This window comes from Pangasianodon hypophthalmus, chromosome 3, assembly GCF_027358585.1.
Source record: "Pangasianodon hypophthalmus isolate fPanHyp1 chromosome 3, fPanHyp1.pri, whole genome shotgun sequence".
Taxonomy (NCBI): domain Eukaryota; kingdom Metazoa; phylum Chordata; class Actinopteri; order Siluriformes; family Pangasiidae; genus Pangasianodon; species Pangasianodon hypophthalmus.
This window is the reverse complement of record NC_069712.1, coordinates 22,443,022-22,461,984: the sequence shown is the minus strand read 5'-3', so window position 1 is coordinate 22,461,984 and position 18,963 is coordinate 22,443,022. Positions and strand designations below refer to the sequence as shown.

At 39.9% G+C, this 18,963-nt stretch overlaps 1 protein-coding gene across 4 annotated transcripts in view; it reads left to right on the top strand.

Annotated features, from left to right (window-relative positions):
* LOC113540944 (EMAP like 4) overlaps positions 1-18,963 on the top strand; it is an 86,600-nt gene that overhangs the window by 22,302 nt on the left and 45,335 nt on the right. Inside the window, exon 1 of one of the 4 annotated variants that reach the window (XM_034301391.2) lies at positions 15,699-16,084. The exons of 1 other annotated variant lie outside the window; for it this stretch is intronic. In XM_034301391.2, the coding sequence (XP_034157282.1) occupies positions 16,015-16,084 (70 nt within the window). In that variant the 5' untranslated portion in view covers positions 15,699-16,014. Of the gene's footprint in view, positions 1-15,698; positions 16,085-18,963 lie in introns of those variants that run through there. 2 more of the 4 variants (XM_034301384.2, XM_034301408.2) reach the window with 2 other exon arrangements.

The window sequence follows — 18,963 nt, the reverse complement described above, 5'->3', positions numbered from 1 at the left end:
CTCGATACACCACAAAGACTTGCTGTCCTGGTCACAGATGCGCCGGCGAGACATGCACCAACAATTTGTCCTCTTTCGAACTCTGACATGTCTCCCATTATGTTGTGTGCATTGCAATATTTTAGGTACAGCTGTGCTGTTGCTCTGCTAATTCAACCTTATGTGCAATCAGTGAAGATTGGCCACCAGGCTGCGCAAATATAGCCATGAAACCTCCAACACTATATTGGCCAGTGTTTCAGTTTCATTGTCCCACCTCTGTATGTAGTCATCTTTGCAAAGCTGTTTTCAGAAATAAAACCGGTAATCCGATATCTGCGTAATAATGGATCAGCGTCATCAGAATTTTTATTGAAATTAGAAAGAGCTGGCATTAAGGCAATAATATAAGTAACCTGGTAACTAATTATAAACAAAGATCTAACCAGCACAATCAACTAAATGACAAATGACATAAGTTTAATTCAATTTCTTTTTAAACAGAATGCCAATTTCACCCAAAAGAGGAGAAATTGTAGTTAAAACAAAAATCGATTTTTAATTGAGTAAAGTAGAAATATTCCTAAAATGTAGGTTACTATTTTTACTATGAATATACCTCTGTGGTACCCCACCGAAAAAGAAATTGAATACAACTTATGTCATTCATGTGTGCTGTTTGTGTGGTTAAGTTCCACAGAGTCCTGTCACAGTGAATTGAAAATGTTCTATTTAAAAAAAGATCAAATAGGCACAAAATATTTTCAGCACAAACAGCACAAATGAATGACATAAGTTTTATAGTTTCTATTTAGATGGGCTGCCAACTAGTGGTTTGTTTGTTCTTCCAGCTAGAGGATGATCTTGTCTCTCTCTCTCTCTCTCTGTGTCAAATTCACATTGTCTCATCGTGGCCTAAAAGACAAACACGCAACATGCAAATCATTTGATCAGGATTTTCCCTCTGCCGTATTGGCATGACATCAAGACGATACATGTCTTTCATTATCGTTTGTATGTTTTTCAGTGTGAGCATTTCTGCATTAGAGAGAAAGAGATGTGAAACGACAGGTCAGTGTCTCTTGCCGGTCACTTGCACGCAGTGAAACTGGGTTGCACGTCAGTGCGACATGGCAAAACCCTAATCAGTTGCCTACCTATGTATTGTCTATATTTAGAGTGGATGATTAATTTCCTCATGTGCTATGGGAGGAAAAATTGCTCACAGTCTTTGTATCATGAAGCAGGTATACACACACACACACACACACACGCACACACACACACACACACAGCTAACATTGTCAAAGCATGCACATTTACTTTCTAAATGTGATACCCAAGGCACATATTGCTGCAATTTCCTGCTCAAAATGTCCTTTTGTCAACACAGCGTAGTGATAAGGGAGGCCGTAAAGGTTCAGCTCCATCAAGAATCATCTTCTTAATGATCAAGATTCTGTTCTGCTCAGATTCATCAACCACATGCAGTTTTGTAGCCTGACCCATCATGCATTTTTGCATTCATGATGCCTGCAAACCTGTGATTTCACTGGAACAAAGGTGTAATAATAGAGCCAGCCGAAAGTTCCCCTGAACTCACTGGTGCTGTGCCAGTCACCTCTGTGCTGCAATTGTGTGTGTGTGTGTGTGTGTGTGTGTGTGCGTGCATGTGTACAGAGTTGAGCTGGAGCTCTACAACTGGCGGTTAAGAAGATGCAAAGACTTGTTCAAACACTTGTTCAAGTCTGTCAGGTTTTTTTTTTTTTCCCCCCCACTTTAATCATTAGCTGTGCAGTGGCTTGGAAATAAAAACGCATTTTAGCTGCACGCAAACATTTGGCTTGTTGGGTATTTCTGTTGCACTGTAATGTACATAAAATACAGCATCATTACAAGGTTTACCATCCTATGGTAAGTCAGAACCACAGGTTTTGACTTCTTGCATAAATGTTGGTTGGGTTTAACGCTGACACGCATCTGTGATTTGAAAATGTTATGTGTAAAGATTAAGGAACATAGCTAACCACTAGCTTAGGGGTATTCAAGAAAAATTTGTTACAGTAATATTCGGTTCTTACAAAAGTCTGGATATGCAGCTAACATGACTGAATTGTGACAATAGTTACCTTTTAATGCTTAACCATTAATGATTAGTTTATGCATATAAATAAGACAATTTGAAGTGGACATGTTGTGCTTCCCGTTGCAACTGTTGGCACTGCGGACAATAGAATGAGGCATCACTTCTCGATGTGGTGCAGGGAGAACAAACATACTTCTCTGTACGTTCGTCTTTAAACATTGTTTTCACTGTCAGCTTTTTGTAAACAAGCCATGTTGTCAGTTTGCTAATCAAACCAGAGAGGGTAAATAAAATGGGGAAAAAATCAATGTAAGTATATGAAAACCTAAAGTCTCTAGCTAGTTTAGTTTCTGGTCTGATGAGCTGCCTTCAGCTAAATAATTAACATATATGCATATGATTTGATTAGCTGCGACAGAGGATCTGTTACAAAAGTCAAGCTTCTCTGAGCTTCTGTCAAGTCTCATTCATTATTCAGTGGAGAACTTCACTTGAATGAGGATGGGTTCCCTTTTGACTCTGGTTCCTCTCAAGGTTTCTTCCTCATGTCGTCTCAGGACGTTTTTCCTTATCACTGTCTCCTCTTAGGGATCAACTTGGTCTTTAGGGATAAATCTAAACCCATGGCTGGTTTCTGTGAAGGTTTTGTGACAATGTCCATTTTTAAAAATGTTTTTAAGTAAAATTGAATTGAGCTGGTCCATGTTCAGGAAACTGGAGTAGAGAATAATGACTAGTTTGGTCACATACCTTTTATTGGCTCTAATATGGAATACATCCTCATACTAGTTCCACTAGTTCAGGGACTAAGAGGTAAGTCTTTAGTCGTCATTTGAAGACAGCCAGTAGCTGTTCGGACATCTAGGGGAAGTTCATTGCACTACCTAGATGCCAGAAGAAAGAAGAGCCTTGATGCATGCCTTCCTTTTACTTTGAGAGTCCAACTTAGCACCAACCAAAGTGTTTAATATTTCCTCTTAGGTCATCATGCGTCATCCTTTCAAGATAATTAGGCTAACTGTCAGCTTGCCAGCTAAGCATAAGTGCGGTCATGTCACTCAACAAACAGGGAACACTTGTCCGTACAGATATTTTAAAACAAGATGAACCTTAATTAATGGCAGTTATAGCAGTTGCACCTTTATAAATAGTGAACGTGCTTGTGCAATTCATTGGAAGATGAAAATCTTGATGAATTAATAAGTTAAACAGACATCAGAACTCCAGACACAGTCACCTCTGTGCTTTAGATGTGTTTCATGCTGATGGAAGGTTAAGAATGATCACACGCTGTGTGATGGGATTTCCTAGGCTGTCATGCATTTGACAGTTTGAATAGTAATTACAGTTTATTTAATTCATACTAAACTTTCCTTTGTGCTTGCTATTTGCTGTCGTACAGCCTAAAAAATAAGCATATGGCTCTGCTTTGGGGACTTTCCATGAGCAGTGATGCTGATATTGATATATCGAGCTGCTCACCGTGTACAGATCCTTTCTTCTTTCGATTGAAAGAAGAACATGGTGCCAGTTTATAATGGCTGGGGTGAATGAGGCTTATTGGAAAAGCGAACCATTATGTAGTTTGTGTATATAAATGTGATTGAAGGCTTTGCACTTTGATCTACTTAATGCATTTAGACTTCTGTTTGGCTCAGTGGATCTACATATAGTTAAAACACATGGTGTTATGTAACAGCCATTCCAACTCCATTTAGTAGCAGACAAACTCTGATTTTATTAGGTGTTTGTGAAATGCCTAATGAGGAGCAATAAATAAACCTTTCCTTTCACAGCTGCTGAAATACTAAGAAAAATATTATTACTTGAAATGAGCTAGGTGTGACCCAGTTGGAGAAAAGCCTCTTTTTGGAGGTCAGGCATGTAGGTCACTTCCTGACTTAAGTCATGACACGCACATTGGCCCGTGTCTTAGAGCTGTCATGTGTGTAGCACCGAGCTGCTAAAATGTGTCAGAAACGGGGCTTAAAGGTGTGGTGTGAGAATTGTACTTCTTCTTCTGGGTCCTTGTGAAAGCATTTTTGCTGATCATTACTGAGTGTGAGTTGCTCTTTATGGTATGTGTGCCACCAGCACATATTTGCCATAATTAGGACGCTCCTCCAAATGGGCCAACGGCCGCACTGGGTGTTCCCGAAGATGAAATGAAGGTATATGGCACATTAGTTTAGGCATGTGCTAATAATTATATATGATGTATTGTATGGCCAAAATATGTGTTACCCTGACCATCACACCCATATGTGCTTGTTGAACATCCCATTCCAGATGTAGTCCCACCTTTGCTGTTATAATAACCTCCACTCTTCTGGGAAGGCTTTCCACTAGATTTTGGAGCGTGGCTGTGGGGATTTGCTCATTCAGCCATAAGAGCTTTAGTGAGATGTCAGGTCAGGAGGCCTGGGGTGCAGTCACCATTCCAGTTCATCCCAAAGGTGTTCAGTGGGGTTGAGGTCAGGGCTCAGTACAGGTCATTCGAGTTCTTCCACTCCAACCTTGGCAAACCATGTCTTCATGGAGCTCACTTTGTGCACAGGGGCATTATCATGCTGGAACAGGTTTGGGCCCCTTCGTTCCAGTGAAGGGAAATTGTCAGGAGTCGAAAAACATTTGGCCATGTAGTGTGCATCACTATATTCAACACATTGTATATACCTGTGGTCCAATTTGAAAGGGCTGCTTAGGGCAAGCTTCTCGAGCAGCACTGGCACTCATGAAATTAAGTCTGTCTCATTCAAAAGCATAAGAATAGCTGTCTTCTAGGGTTTCATACTTTGGCCTATTTTGAAAGCAGCATTGCGTGCATCCTTCTAAGCAAAGCAACCCCAGAGGAAAGATTGGTTTGGCAGACATAGTACACATAGCTATCTCTCTGATCAAGGTGATTATATTCAGTAAGACATGGGGGTAAAAATTTTATAGCACAGTATTTTTTCTAAATTTTGGAAGGTACCAGCATCCATTTAGATGGAAATGTGATATAAAAAACAGTAATGGAAGCCTGTTTTTTCTTAAATTAAAAATCAAACAAGTTATGTTGTATTTTTTTTAATTCAGGTAGACTATAATGAAACAAATCAGCATAAAAATCAGTACAACAAAGTACAAAATTTGTAGTGAGTAAATGTATTGCCAAAAACAGAGTGGTGGCAGTGCACAAATAGCTCATTGTTTTCTACCAAGTGTTTGTGTTTTACCGAATGATGCCTGGTTTCTGATTGACAGATCCACATTAGCGTGAGCAGGTAGACGGCTGAATAATGCAGTGTGGCTTTCTGGCGTGCGACTGCCTGTCACCTCATCACACGCATAAAAAGTAGAACTGTGTGTCGCTTCTGCAATCGTGAATGCAATACTCGGTACTAAAAAGCAGAAAGCAGCATTAAAGCCAGTGGAACGTGTGAGTGCGGTAAAGCAAATTCTCTTGCCAAAATAAGTTCCCTTTGTACTTTTGCTCAAAAGTGATAGAACTTGTTTTAGATCTGGAACTCTTTTATATCAATATACATTTTACTACTAGTTAAACAATCACTGTAATACACAATATAACCTTGGCACCTGCTTAATCTTGCTTGAGTTGTAAGCACTGATTTTGTTCCTTAGGTGACGCCAGTTTTATGCAACTAGTTACAGTTATAGTTTCTATTTCCCGTGAAATAATATTTATATATTAGAATGCTAGGATTGTAATAGATGTTACAGTAATAACGCTGTTACTACAGTTTTGATTCGGGCCTCCTGGGCTCTCGGTCCCGCTGCGCTCGCACTCTGCCCAGCTAATTGGAAACAGAGACAGCAGGAATGTAGGCGATGCTGCCAAGAGGGGCAGCGGTGGGCGTCTCGTTCACTTGATCACTCGTTCACTCGCCCACCCGGCTGCGGGGGTACTACAGGGGGGCAGGATGCCTCTGTCTTTGAGCTTGCAGCAGGATGCAGCAAAAAAGCTTTCAGACCTTAAGGGTGCATGTGTGGTATGATGAGAACAGCATATAAGGTTGAGGGTTTGTTGCCCTGTCCTGTTTTGTCATTTAAACCTTTTGTCACTTAAACAATTTTCAGTGCTTCGTTCCTGTAGTTTTGTATTACAACCGCAGCAACTGTTCGCAGCCCAGCCCACTGGAGAGCACAAAAGTCCAAAAAGAATTGATGTCTGGATGAATAGATTAATGCTTAAGGATACGTGGCTTTGTATGAGTCGCTACAGTACTGCCGTTGAGACATTCTCTTAAACGCTGTCTCATTTATCTCTCTCTTTCTCACTCCATCTCTCTGTCTATGTCACCTGATTCTCTGCTGGTTCTTTATGGGTCTGTCTGTGTGTTCGTCACTTCCTTGAAAGCTGCTGAATGCAACTAATTTGTGTCTTAGCAAGCAAACCTAGGATTTTAAATGGTATCCTGTAGTGGAAATAATTCTATATTTTATGCACATTCGATGTAATAGAAGTTTTTTCTTTGTTGTACTCTCCATTTCTCTCTTTCAGACACAAATACAAATGCACAAAAGTCTGTCTCTACAAAAGGAGTGTAGCTGCAGTGTTAAAGCTGCAAGACTGTGTCTTACAACACTGCATTCCGCACCAACTCCAATGCAGAGATACCAGCGTGACTCCACGACTGGCACCGCGCCCTCGCGCCAAGGAGCCAAGATGGCGGTGTAGAGTTAGGTGTCTCTTTCAGCCAGAGAGATTAACAGAGAGTTCTCAGCACCTCATGCAGGCCCGAGCACGTCCGACCAAAAACCATTAGTCAGGCATTAGTCAAGAATCAGGCAGCAGGAGCACACTGAGAGGCTGATGAAGAAAGAGAAAGGAAATCATAAAAAGATGTTCGTCATTGATCTTGATAGGCATTAAAGCCTGCTCCATCTATTCTTAAACAATATCAGCTGTGTTTACAACTCCTAAACCTATTTTATGAAGATAATTCATTTACAATATTCACTGCTGTCATCCAGTAGGACGGATTGGTGAGTTGTAATTAAAACAAAGCAAGCGTAGGCATGGGTTTGGGTTTTTCAGAAGTTTTGTTTTCTCCTCCATCTCTCCCCACCAGAGCCCCGAGCACTTTAGAAAGGTGCCATTAATCAAGTGGTACATACCCCTTCAACTCATTTTAAACCGTTAAAATAATAAATGTAGTATAACAAATGTTATGTTTTTAATTCTCAGAAAGCTACTAACTTGGATTACAGACATTTCTACACCTTCAGCATCATTAAAATCAGCAAGATCTATGCGTTTGCATGAATATACCCCCTTTTTTCTACTGCCACTTCAAATCCTTGCTTACGTCTCGGGTAAACACAAGTGGGATTTTAGTATCCAGGTCTCAATCTCCACTGTCATAAATTCTCAGCAGTTTGTATAGTGTTGGCTAAATCTATTGAAGTAGACCATAACAAGCGATGTATTGTTTCTCCCTCACACTTCCAGGTACCACGTCATCCTCTAATAATCTGCATATCGATTGTGATACGTGTAAGGTGTTGAGACGTCATGACCTAAGCTCATATGTAACTTTCCCTGATGTTTATTTTTTTAACTACTTAAACACTGGTGGAAAATAAAAAGGAGTAGAATGACGTGCCGAACAGGAGGAGTTCCAAAGAGCTTCCTGGGATAGTCTCCTGATTGCAACACAGACCAGGATAAAGCGGCTACTGAAGATGAATGAATAATTGAAATTATGTGAAAGTGTCTGATTCAAATAGAATCAGATTGAAGAATCTGTTCGATTACATGCAGATGACATGTCTGCATTGACTGTTTTCCATTTCTAATTGCCTGATAATCAGTTAATCCCCCCCAACAATAAAACAGCTTCCTATTTAATTTCACAAAACGAGTGCAACACAATCCAGTTGGTTCTTTTTTTTTTTTTTTTGGTGCTGTGGCACACCTCGATGCAGTAACTGTAGCTTGTTCCTGAATCCCGCCTGAAGACCTGCTGCACTGTAAACATTAACCAAGGGCTGGTCTGGCCATTGGAAAGCATAATTGGAAAGGAGTTGTCCCTTTCCTTGGAACTCGAGAATTCATTCAGGTACATTCCTGAGTGAGTTCTCGACTTCCTAGGAAATCCTTTTAAACTTTAAGCTGCATTCGAATCAAAGCTCGTTTCCAGGCCAACTAAATGACCTGTACTTGCAAACCCATTTCTGTTTTTCTGCAGCGTAAGAATTTAAGAAGCTAACAGTTTCTGTGAAATTATATTCACATAGCATTTTAATTTCAAGTAATGCATCCTGTGGTGTGTGTGTGCGTGTTACCACAAAATCCTATCAGCTCGACATCTTGGCTTCTTTACCTGTAATGTAGCTGCAGTGGGCTGTAATGGGTGCTCTTTAGTCTTTTCAAAGCCACGTGTCCGTGCCGCAGTAGGCATATGAATCATTTTGAGTGAAGTCGTGCTGAGAAGAACCACACCGTGGCTTTGATATCATCAGTTGCGTGCAGTTGTGGTGAGTGTGTTTTTCGGAGAATGTGGCAGATTTTACTTTGAAAGCAGCATCCTCTCCGTTCTGCTGCTTTCTCTGTCTCGGTCTTTTCTGTGAGGTCTTTCCGTCGTCTCTATTTAAGTGCGTCATCCTCTACCACTGACGAGTCTCAGTTTCTTCTCTAGAGATGACTGTGCCTTCCACTCTCTGGCCGACCGGCTATGTGGATGGTGCAGTCTGTACCAGAGGCATGCTGGGATGCAGGGTGTGGCATGGGCCTCATGGTGGAGGTTTTTTTTTTTTTTTTTTTTTAACCCAGCATTTCATGACCTGTGTGGTAAGACAGAAGTGTATGAGCCTGTGTGTATGCATGCTCTGGATGCCCTATTAAAGTGAAATATGTTTTTGTGTGTGTGTGTGTGTGTGTGTGTGTGTGTGTTTTACATGTATCAGCAGCTCTGAATATCTGTACTCATGTTCCATGCTAACAGATCTGACTGTTTATCTTTTCCAGTCTTTCTTTCTTTAACAAATAAGAAGCTCCAATTGCAGTATACAATAACACAATGGTCAAGTGTACACTACATCATGCTTTATAAAGCAGCTTCCTAAAGTCACATGGGCTCAGTGTAAACACACTCCTTCCCACACACACACACACACAGTGCAAATAGTGCCATTGTCTCTCTAAGACACACAAACACTCATTATTTAAATGTCTAATTCATTGATTAATTGTAATACCAGGGCTGCAGGATAATGACTAATATGTCAATCTTGCTTATGTACTCAATATTGAGCTTATGATAATAGATCAGTTATTCAGACAATTTAGGAACAAACTAGTTCTGTTCAGCATTTTATCATTTTAAATCAACAGGAAACAGCCTTATCTTTCACACTGTACACTGAAAGCCCACATTTCCTCAAATCTAGAAATCATCAGAGTATGCAGCTAAACAAAACTCATAGTGCTCTTTGGAACTTTATCGCAGTACAATAAATAAAAATCCTAGCTAATACTAACATTAGCTTATAAGCTCAATCATATCGCAGTTGATTATACTGTGTAGTACTTATATTTTTCCATGCTTTAAAAATGGCATTTTATCACCTTTTTTTTTTTTTAAATGCAGAAGCAAGCAGGAGACTTCTGTTTGATATGTTTGCTGCTTTAATTGCTGGTAGCTACAATGCTCAAGACAGAAATAATTAGTTCTGTTGGAAAAACTTTGCACTTTTTATATATATATATATATATATATATATATATATATATATATATATATATATATATATATATATATATATATATAAAATTATGTGTGAGTAATTCATTTCCAACACACACCTACTGGAGTGTTCTTGTTCGTGTGGCTCAATTTCAGATGGCATTCTGTTTCCATTCAGTGCACTACATAGGGTCTTAGCTAGCCTACAGTATATAGTGCACTAAATATGGTTTTTTGTTACCCCATTTAGTGAATGGCAAGCCATTTGGGTTGTAGCCAGAGTTGCAGGTGAGTTTTTATTTAAAGCTGTAAAATCAAGATGAATGTCACTAAAAAAGAAAACATTACTTTGGGTAAATAAATAGAACCTCAGTTTGGGTTAAAATCCTGATTTTTCTTGCATAGTGTGGCTCTACTGCTAATGTTTTCTCTGTCGTTGGCAGCGTAATTAGGCTCGTTAATATTTAAACACATTCAAATATTAATTCTTTTAAGCAATTGAAAAGGAATCTGACAGGCTGAATAACTAAGGAAGTGCATGGTTATTCTAATGCCTGCGTAACTATTTGAGGCGCCAGTATTCAAATACTGAAATCACAATTCAGGTGTTTGTTATGCCTTAAGTCCACATAAAGGCTGTCAAATATGAAAAAGAAAAGCAGTCTCTACTTATAATTTGATGCAGAGAGAAGTGCTATCGTGGAGCTAAAAAGTTTTTCCTCATGCAAGCAGTTAGATATTTACATTTACATTTACATTTATGGCATTTGGCAGACGCCCTTATCCAGAGCGACTTACAGTAGTGCTTTGAAGTCTATCAAAAATACCTTCTGATATGAAGTTCACTGGATAAGAGAGCTTTAAAAGTCTACTACAGTGGACACTAATCAGGTATGTCATGTTTGCAGATTAAGCCCATTTTACACTAGAAGTGACACTGTGAACGGCACGTCACTGTTAATCTAATAAGTGCGTACTGGTAGAGTTGGGCTATGGACTGAAATATTCATCATTTAGTAGAGTCACGTAAAGCTTTTGCTGTGTACTAAATATTTCTGTCCATTATGTAAGGAATAACACATGAAAGACATGACATGGCATGGTCCGGAGTGTGTTATTCCACTTACACCACGGCGATTTGCCAATGATTGCAAAGGTTAATTTATTAATAAATGACACATTGCATAATTTAAAGGTTTATAGTTAGTCCAAGAGACACGTTAGTTCCTGTTCTCTCCTACGTTCTTTCTCTCTCTCTCTCTCTCTCTCTCTCTCTCAAAAATGCAACCTGTCATTTTAGCGAGAAGCGTAAACTCCTCTGTCCTGAAGACTTTCCTGAGCTGGGAAACGTTGTTACAAAACGCTTACAACCGAGACTCCTTCCATAAAGGTGAAATAAATGTCTCCGAACAAAAACGTCACCACATTTATACGTTTTACTTTCTTATACAACATGTTTTTTTTTTAATCTGTTTATTATTATTCTTAGATTGTATGGAGTGTTCTCTGTACAAGTCTCTGTGTCTGAGCTGTTGCTATAGAAACAATAACGAATCAGAAGGAGCTCATTGATATAAACCTATCGTTCTTGTTACGGCCGGGGACTACTGTCCGAGCTGTGTGGTTATGTAAAAATAATGCACCTATTCTGACCAATCCGATTCGAGCATTCAACCGTGCTGTGGTACGATTATGTATATTATGTCTTTAAAATATATAAACACATGCACTGCTATCAACAGGATGAAAATAATTGCAGTGGAAAAATGGTAATTGATTATGGCACGTTAAAGACGTTTACACAAGCTCTCTTAACTCAGATCTGTCATTGTGCTGAAAATAGGGTGGATGAGAGTAGTGGGTGTGCACTAGAACACTGTATCTGTGTCAGTATGAGTGTGAGGGTCTCCACGCATGGCTTTTGACCTACTTTCAGTGCATTGCTGCGTTGGAAGTGTGTCAGTGTGACATGGTGAAATCACACTGGAATGTAGTCTCCTATAACCGATCCAAATCATTCTGAGCGTTTTTATGTAACCAAGAAAACTTAAGCGTACATCTGCTGCGTCCTCCAGAATCACTGGCACCCGTCATGAAGTCAAGCAGGAATTGATATATAAAAGAATAACACATGCAGTAAGTGATTTTGAGCTCAGACATACAGGGATATTGTAGTTTTAATTAAACGATTTACCTTCGTATGTTACACTGGGGTATGAGGTGGTTTTCCCTGCATGCAGTGCTGATGGTGTGTATGGCCAAAAGATTCATCTCAACTCACTACGCACTGTGTCCGTAGTTCTTAGGACTCTTAGTGCAGTTTAGACGCTGTGAGAGGTTTGGCACATTACCATTTCAAATTCTTGGCAAATTTCGAACTTTTTGCTTTGGTCCTGAGCTCAGTGGTACTTTGGTACTTTAACTGCTTATGTACTTTTTATATCCATTCCCGGATTAGTGCATGTCAACAACGCTCTGTCTCTTTTTTTGTTGAAAATTGGACAACAGTCTGAGTTCCTGGGGACTGAGAGCAAATAAAGAAATTTTTCAAAAATTTATTTATTTTTATGGATTTAAAAAATATTAAAGAATTATTTTTCGTTAGAATAGAAATAGATTCTCTTATCTCTTTGGGAAATTTGAATTATTGTATCTAATGTTTTTGTGTGTTTCCTGTTTCAGTCTGTATCTTTTGCTAAAAAAAAGTAACAGTTTATTGCAGTGTGTTTAGTATCAGTTCTGTGAAAATGCATGTTTATTCCATGACATATATTGGTTGTGTTTTACTTTCCTTGTGGTTGGCTCTGGCAATATGCTTTAAAAAAAGAAAAAAAAGAAAAAGAAAAAGCACCATGCATGTAGGCTTGGGGCGAATGATCAGGAATCGCTGAGAGATTCCACCTATGGTGATGGCAATCAAGCTGGATGATTGAAATGTCTGCTGAAGAAAAAAAAAACCTGTCTGCAGCTTTCAGATCGACAAAAATAAATTGTGTTGTATCTTGTAGTACATGTTTGCTTTTCAGTTACTCTGGTAGTTCTATAAGAACATTAATAGTCTTAATAATGCCTTAACATTGCTTCGGAGCAGAGCACTTTCTCTGCTGCGTCTTAGCTTCCGTTGTCTGTGCTGTCAAAGAGATAAAGCCGTGATTGTCTTCACTCGCAAAACATGAACATCTTTATCAGAGCTACATCACTGTACAAGAATTCAATAACCATCTCCACTGTTCAACACAGAGCACCCTGTAGATTTAATTTTATAATGAGTTACAGTTAATAACTGGTTAGGATTTTTACTCCCGACTTCAGTTTCCAAAAAAAAAAAGAAAGAAAACTGACTGCTTATTAATGCTAGCAACCAGCAGCCAACTTGTAACCAATTTCTGGTATTTTTTCCTGCTATAATGGTGTAACGTGCACAGAACAGCACGCATTATGTATTTCTGGCCGTGCCTCTTTCTTTTCACGCCTCAGCACCGCTGCAGGATACACCCCTCCAAAGCCACAGGCAATACTTTCATCAATCAGCGATTGTTAGGCGCCCGAAAGGACAATGGCATATTGCACACAATCTCACTTTGCCTACTTGCCAGCAGAGTTTAAAGAGTTAAATTAAATAAAAAGTCACTTGTTTCAGTGGCTATGTTTACTAGCACATCAAATTCCGTTTAAGATCTACATTCGGGTTGCAGCCGTATTCTGAATACGATGTTTATACGTGTACAGGCATCGGAATATTCCTGTATACATGGTTATTATAAGTATGCCTGAGTTGCCAGTCTAAAAACCTAGTCTACAGCTAAGCATCCGTTAGCACCCACAATTCCTTGCAGACTGAGCATGCGCATATATCACCGTTCAGTGGATTTTCTGAATAAGATGTTTACATGCAACAAATTTCCGATTAAAACGGGCATATTCCAGCAGTGAGAATCAGAATATTGTCTTAACTCATGACTCAATACTAATTAGCATACTGCCAAATTCCGATTAATATCGTAATATTGACGTGCGTGTAAACGTAGCCAGTGTTAATGAATTCCTGGGAAATAAACATGGCCATGTGTGCATGAAGAGTCTCTCCCAGTGTCTGAGCACACAGTCTTGTGTAGTGTTCTAACTCCATAGAGAGTTTAATTGAGTTATTCTCTTTCATTCATGTTCTTCCTCACCCTTACCCCCTTTTATGCTTTTTTTTTAAAAAATTCGGCACTGTGTTTTGCTGAAAGAAATCTCCTCCTCTCTTCTCCTTCATAAGCGCAGGCTAAGTGTCTCATTCTGTTTTAAATGCTTTTGTTGACTCACTAGTCAGATTAATGAAAGGTTTCAGCTGAGTGCAGCGTGATCATGAGTATGAGCTGACTGCATGCAAACACACAATAAACATTTGTGGTGCATTCTCATGGTCTGAACACACACACACACGCACACGCTCGTAGAGTGTGGCCACAGATACAGGGTCACAGGATGTGTAGGGGTTGAGTTTTGAACCAGGTGCAGGTGATTACAGGGCCGCTAGTTTTTCATTTTGAACTGCTATGTGCATCCTAGAGTGAAAAACTAAATTAAACTGTCACCCCCTGGTATTTAGACTAGGGCAGTGGCACTATAGGGAGAAAAACTAAAACTGCTTTTACATTTAATGCATTGTGTTTTCATCCTATACCTTAATAATACCAAATAATTGGGCTCCTCTGGGCCTGAAGGCACCAACTACTAAATAAATATAAAAAGATATTAATGTGGTAGCATGCAGCATCCCATCAATACATGTTAATTACGATTCAAGCCATGTGAAATTCCCTCCTCTAGTCCCTGCTTTAGTTGCAGTGCTTTGAGAAAAATGCCTGATATTTTAATATGATAATAATAATGACAATATGAAAATATGGCAGGTGAAATATCTGTTGAAAGCCTTAATAATAATAAAAAAAAAGCATAAACTCGGAGGTAATAACCACAATAACAGCAGTAACCGAGGATCCTGTTAATGCTACTGTCTGCACTTACAAGTTACAGTTTTAACCATACAACTTAACACAAGCATCGAGTGATATCTATACTGTATACTGATGTAATCAATAATATATAATATAATGATGTAATCAATCTGATAAATATTAATGAATCACATTTCTAGATATTATTTACCATAAAGAAAAATATAGGAATTGATATGCACTGTTACGACCGACAAAAACACAATTGCTGTAATTAAAAATGATAGTTTGACTTGCGCTTCATTGCCTTATATGGGAGTGGGTGGGGTTGTACCGCAGCCACCATCTAGAGGGTATTAGAGACATTTTGGCTTCAGTTTTCACCCGTCATCAGGTCGCCAACTATTTATACAGATTGAGATCTATTCCGTAGTTAACATCTACTCGTGATTCACTTCTTTTTGAACTGGTAACTGCTGCTCTATAGATGTATGCATTATTACATGAGAAGGGTTAATATGTAAGTAATGAAGACAAGGAGCAGAAGTGCATTCAGCTTACCGCGCTTGTCTTGAAGTACAAGTCGATTAGTGTGACTCCCTCATGTGGGAGGTATGTACCTGATTGATTTTCATTGAAAGTGTCTGTTGATTTATATGATGTGACTGCAGAGTAACACAGCTTGACATGCAATCACATGCAATCAGCAGATCTGTTCTTTTAAATTGATTTACAGTTGTGGGTTTGTGTGTGTGTGTGTGTGTGTGTGTGTGTGTGTGTGTTTGTGGCAAGTCTTTGACACCTCCATGTGGTTTCCCACTTTTTCTCTGTCCCTCACTCGCTCTCCCTCAGAGCAGAGTAAAATCACACACACGTGTGTGAGTGCGTGGCGGAATGGCAGAGGTTAAAGTTGTGTGCGCAGAGTTTTGGCCACTCCCTGAGCCAACCAAGATTTTCTTTTTTTATCCTTTATCTCCTCCTCTTCTCGCCGCTCTCTCTTACTCACTCACTCACTCACTCACTCTGTAGGCTTTGTGCGTGCGGGCAGACGTGTGCAGAGCTGTGTGAGGGAGAGCGAGAGAGAGCAAGAGAGAGTGAGAGAGGAAGAAAGAGTGAGAGCAGCCAGGATTTCTACACTGTCTGTAGAAAAGGAGAGCATTGCAAAGAGGAAACAGGACTTGCACAAGCTAGAAAGAGAGAGGGAACCTTACACCCCGTGCAGCCACGAGGAGATTGCACACACGTACATACATACATACATAGACACACACGCGCACACACACACACGCACTCGGGACGTGTTTGTCTAAGGAGAATGGAGGACGGTTCAGCAAATGTGGCTCCTGCCTGCAATTCTACAGTCGTGCTGAACAACCACTGCACGGGTAAGAGAACAGGCTCGGGGGAGGTGTGTGTGTGTGTGTGTGTTTGAACATGTGCGCTTATGAATCTAGACAAGGAACGGAGAGTGGTCCATGCTTACTTTTGCCATTTCGTCTGTGCCTTGGTCTGAAATCTGTGTGTGTGTGTGTGTGTGTGTGTGTGTGTGTGCGCACTGGTGTGATCAGCAAGAAAAAGTTTAATATGAGTATTGCTTCTTGTTGCTCTGTGTTACTCAGCTCTTCAGGCGCAGATTCCGTGTGCCGGCAGATGAGGGGTGTGTGTGTTTGTGTGTGTGTGTGTGTGTGTGTGTGTGTGTGTGTGTGTGTTGTGGCTTCAGGGGGAAGCCACTTCTGTTCCACTATTCAAAGTCCTCGGTGGCGTCTCATTCATAGCAGACTGGACTACACACTGGGGCTGGGTGATGGGACAATATAAGATCGATATCATGATGAATGATGCCATAGTGCATTTTTGTTTTTATGAGTTATCGTTAGTATTTTTACAATCCCAACCAACCCATGTTTTATTTTCTTCTCTGTTTGCATGATAAATGATACTTCTGTTTAATGAAGTCATTTATAAATGACTTCCTATTTTTCAAAATTCAGAAACCTAAATATAGTGATATATATGTATATAAGAAACCTCAATATTGTGATATATATACATCATAAAAATGACTTCAGGTGTTCGGGTGTATCATTAAGAAATTTTCCAACATTGACCACCCCTACCCCTACCCCACCCCTGATCTGTGTATGTAAAGTGTGTGTGAGGACGAGTGTGTGGAGCATGAGCTGTCTGACTGACTCTCAGTACAGAGGATATGAAACAGACACACACACACACACACACACACACACACACACACACACACAAACACACAGTGTGACGGTGAGTTCATGGGCCAGTGAGGACGGGTGTTACTTCCTCTCTTTGTCATAATAACATGGTGGTTATAGGAACTGCTGGTCAATGAGTAACCAGTGCAGCAACATCTGTTGCAGTGTGTGCGTGTGTCTGTGTGTGTTTGTGTGTGTGTGTTGATATATCTTGTGAGTTTTGGCAGAAGTGTTTGTGTGTTCTGGTAACGTTTGCCTTTCATTTGAATGTTACAGTTAAACCTCCAGGTTGCAGCCTGGACAGTTTGGTGAACACAAACCAGCACATTGTTTTGTACAGTACTGTGCTTTCCCCAGCCTTTTGTTTCCTTCTCTTCTTTAATCTTCCCTCTGTCGCTCTCTCATTCACTTCCCTCCCCCTCTCCCAGTTCCTCAGCCTCTCCTGCACCTTCCTCGTCAATTACAGACAAACCGAAACGTATGGAAGTAAAATAAAGCTTATAACTCATGTAGCGAACCATAGAGCACAAGGGAAATTGAACGAATTTGTATGAATATAATATAAGTGACATATACTGATACTAGTACTATTAGTTTGGGAACTTTCATATTATTCATATTTGCACCAGTAGTAAACTTAAGTATCCCGAGCTATAAAGTTTGTAAAAATGATTTGAGAACAGCATGATGGTACACAAGCTGCTAGGATCTCTGAAGTGCCGCAGTTATGATGAGAAATACAGATTCAAAACTCTAGTATTGCTTCTTTAGTGTTTGCAAAGGCTGGGTCTCGTATCGTTATCGAACTTGAAGAAATTATCTAAGCGCAGCAGGCAAACTTGCTCTCCTTTCATCGTGCTCTTTCTTTCATCTATCTGCCTCACACACACTCTTTCTCGCCATCGCCCTCTACAGGCACGCTGGAAAACACAACACAGTTTCCTTGTGTGGTCAACACACACACACACACACACACACACACACACACACATGCATAGACAGGTGCTATATCGTGGCCGTATTTGATAACTGCCTACCTGAGATAGTGTGTTGTAAGCCCAAGGACAAAAATCCCATCATTTTTTCTCAGGCATTTGGTGTCTGAGTGTGTCGAAGTGTTTTGTTATCCTGTCTCATGAGTGCATCTGTGAATGTGAGTGTGCTTTGGTGTGTCTTCCCTTGAGCTGAAGATCTTCTCAGTGTTTTGCAGTAGGTTTATTGATCACTAATTAAATGTATAGTGCGCAAATGCGAGAAATCAGCACCTTTACTTCCAGTCCATATGTACTATGTTTAACTGGGACAATACTCATATCATAACCGTCATTCTGGAATTATGTGAGCAAATTGCTGATGTGTTGCTGGCCCAAATGTGAGTTTTTTATTATTATTATTATTATTTTAAAATGTATTGTGGAATAATATGTTGCTACATGTCCACTAAAACTGGTATAGAGTACAATAAAACTGCTATATGGCATCCTAATTACAGTAAAGATGCTCTGGGATTTATTCACTCATTCATGTTGTATAACTGTTTTATTCTGTTCAGGGTCATGGAGTCAAGTGGGTGTTTAGTACAGTACAGTCAATCTGGCCTGGTCTAGGGAAGAGTGTGTGTTTAGTACAGTAAAGCTGACCTGTTATAGGGAAGAGTGTGTGTTTAGTACAGTAAAGCTGACCTGGTATAGTGAAAGGTGTGTGTTTAGTACAGTAAAGCTGGCCTGGTATAGGGAAAAGTGTGTGTTTAGTACAGTAAAGCTGGCTTGGTATAGGGAAAGGTGTGTGTTTAGTACAGTAAAGCTGACCTGGTATAGGGAAGAGTGTGTGTTTAGTACAGTAAAGCTGGCCTGGTCTAGGGAAAGGTGTATGTTTAGTACAGTAAAGCTGGCCTGGTATAGGGAAAGGTGTGTGTTTAGTACAGTAAAGCTGGCCTGGTATAGGGAAGAGTGTGTGTTTAGTACAGTAAAGCTGACCTGGTATAGGGAAAGGTGTATGTTTAGTACAGTAAAGCTGACCTGGTATAGGGAAGAGTGTGT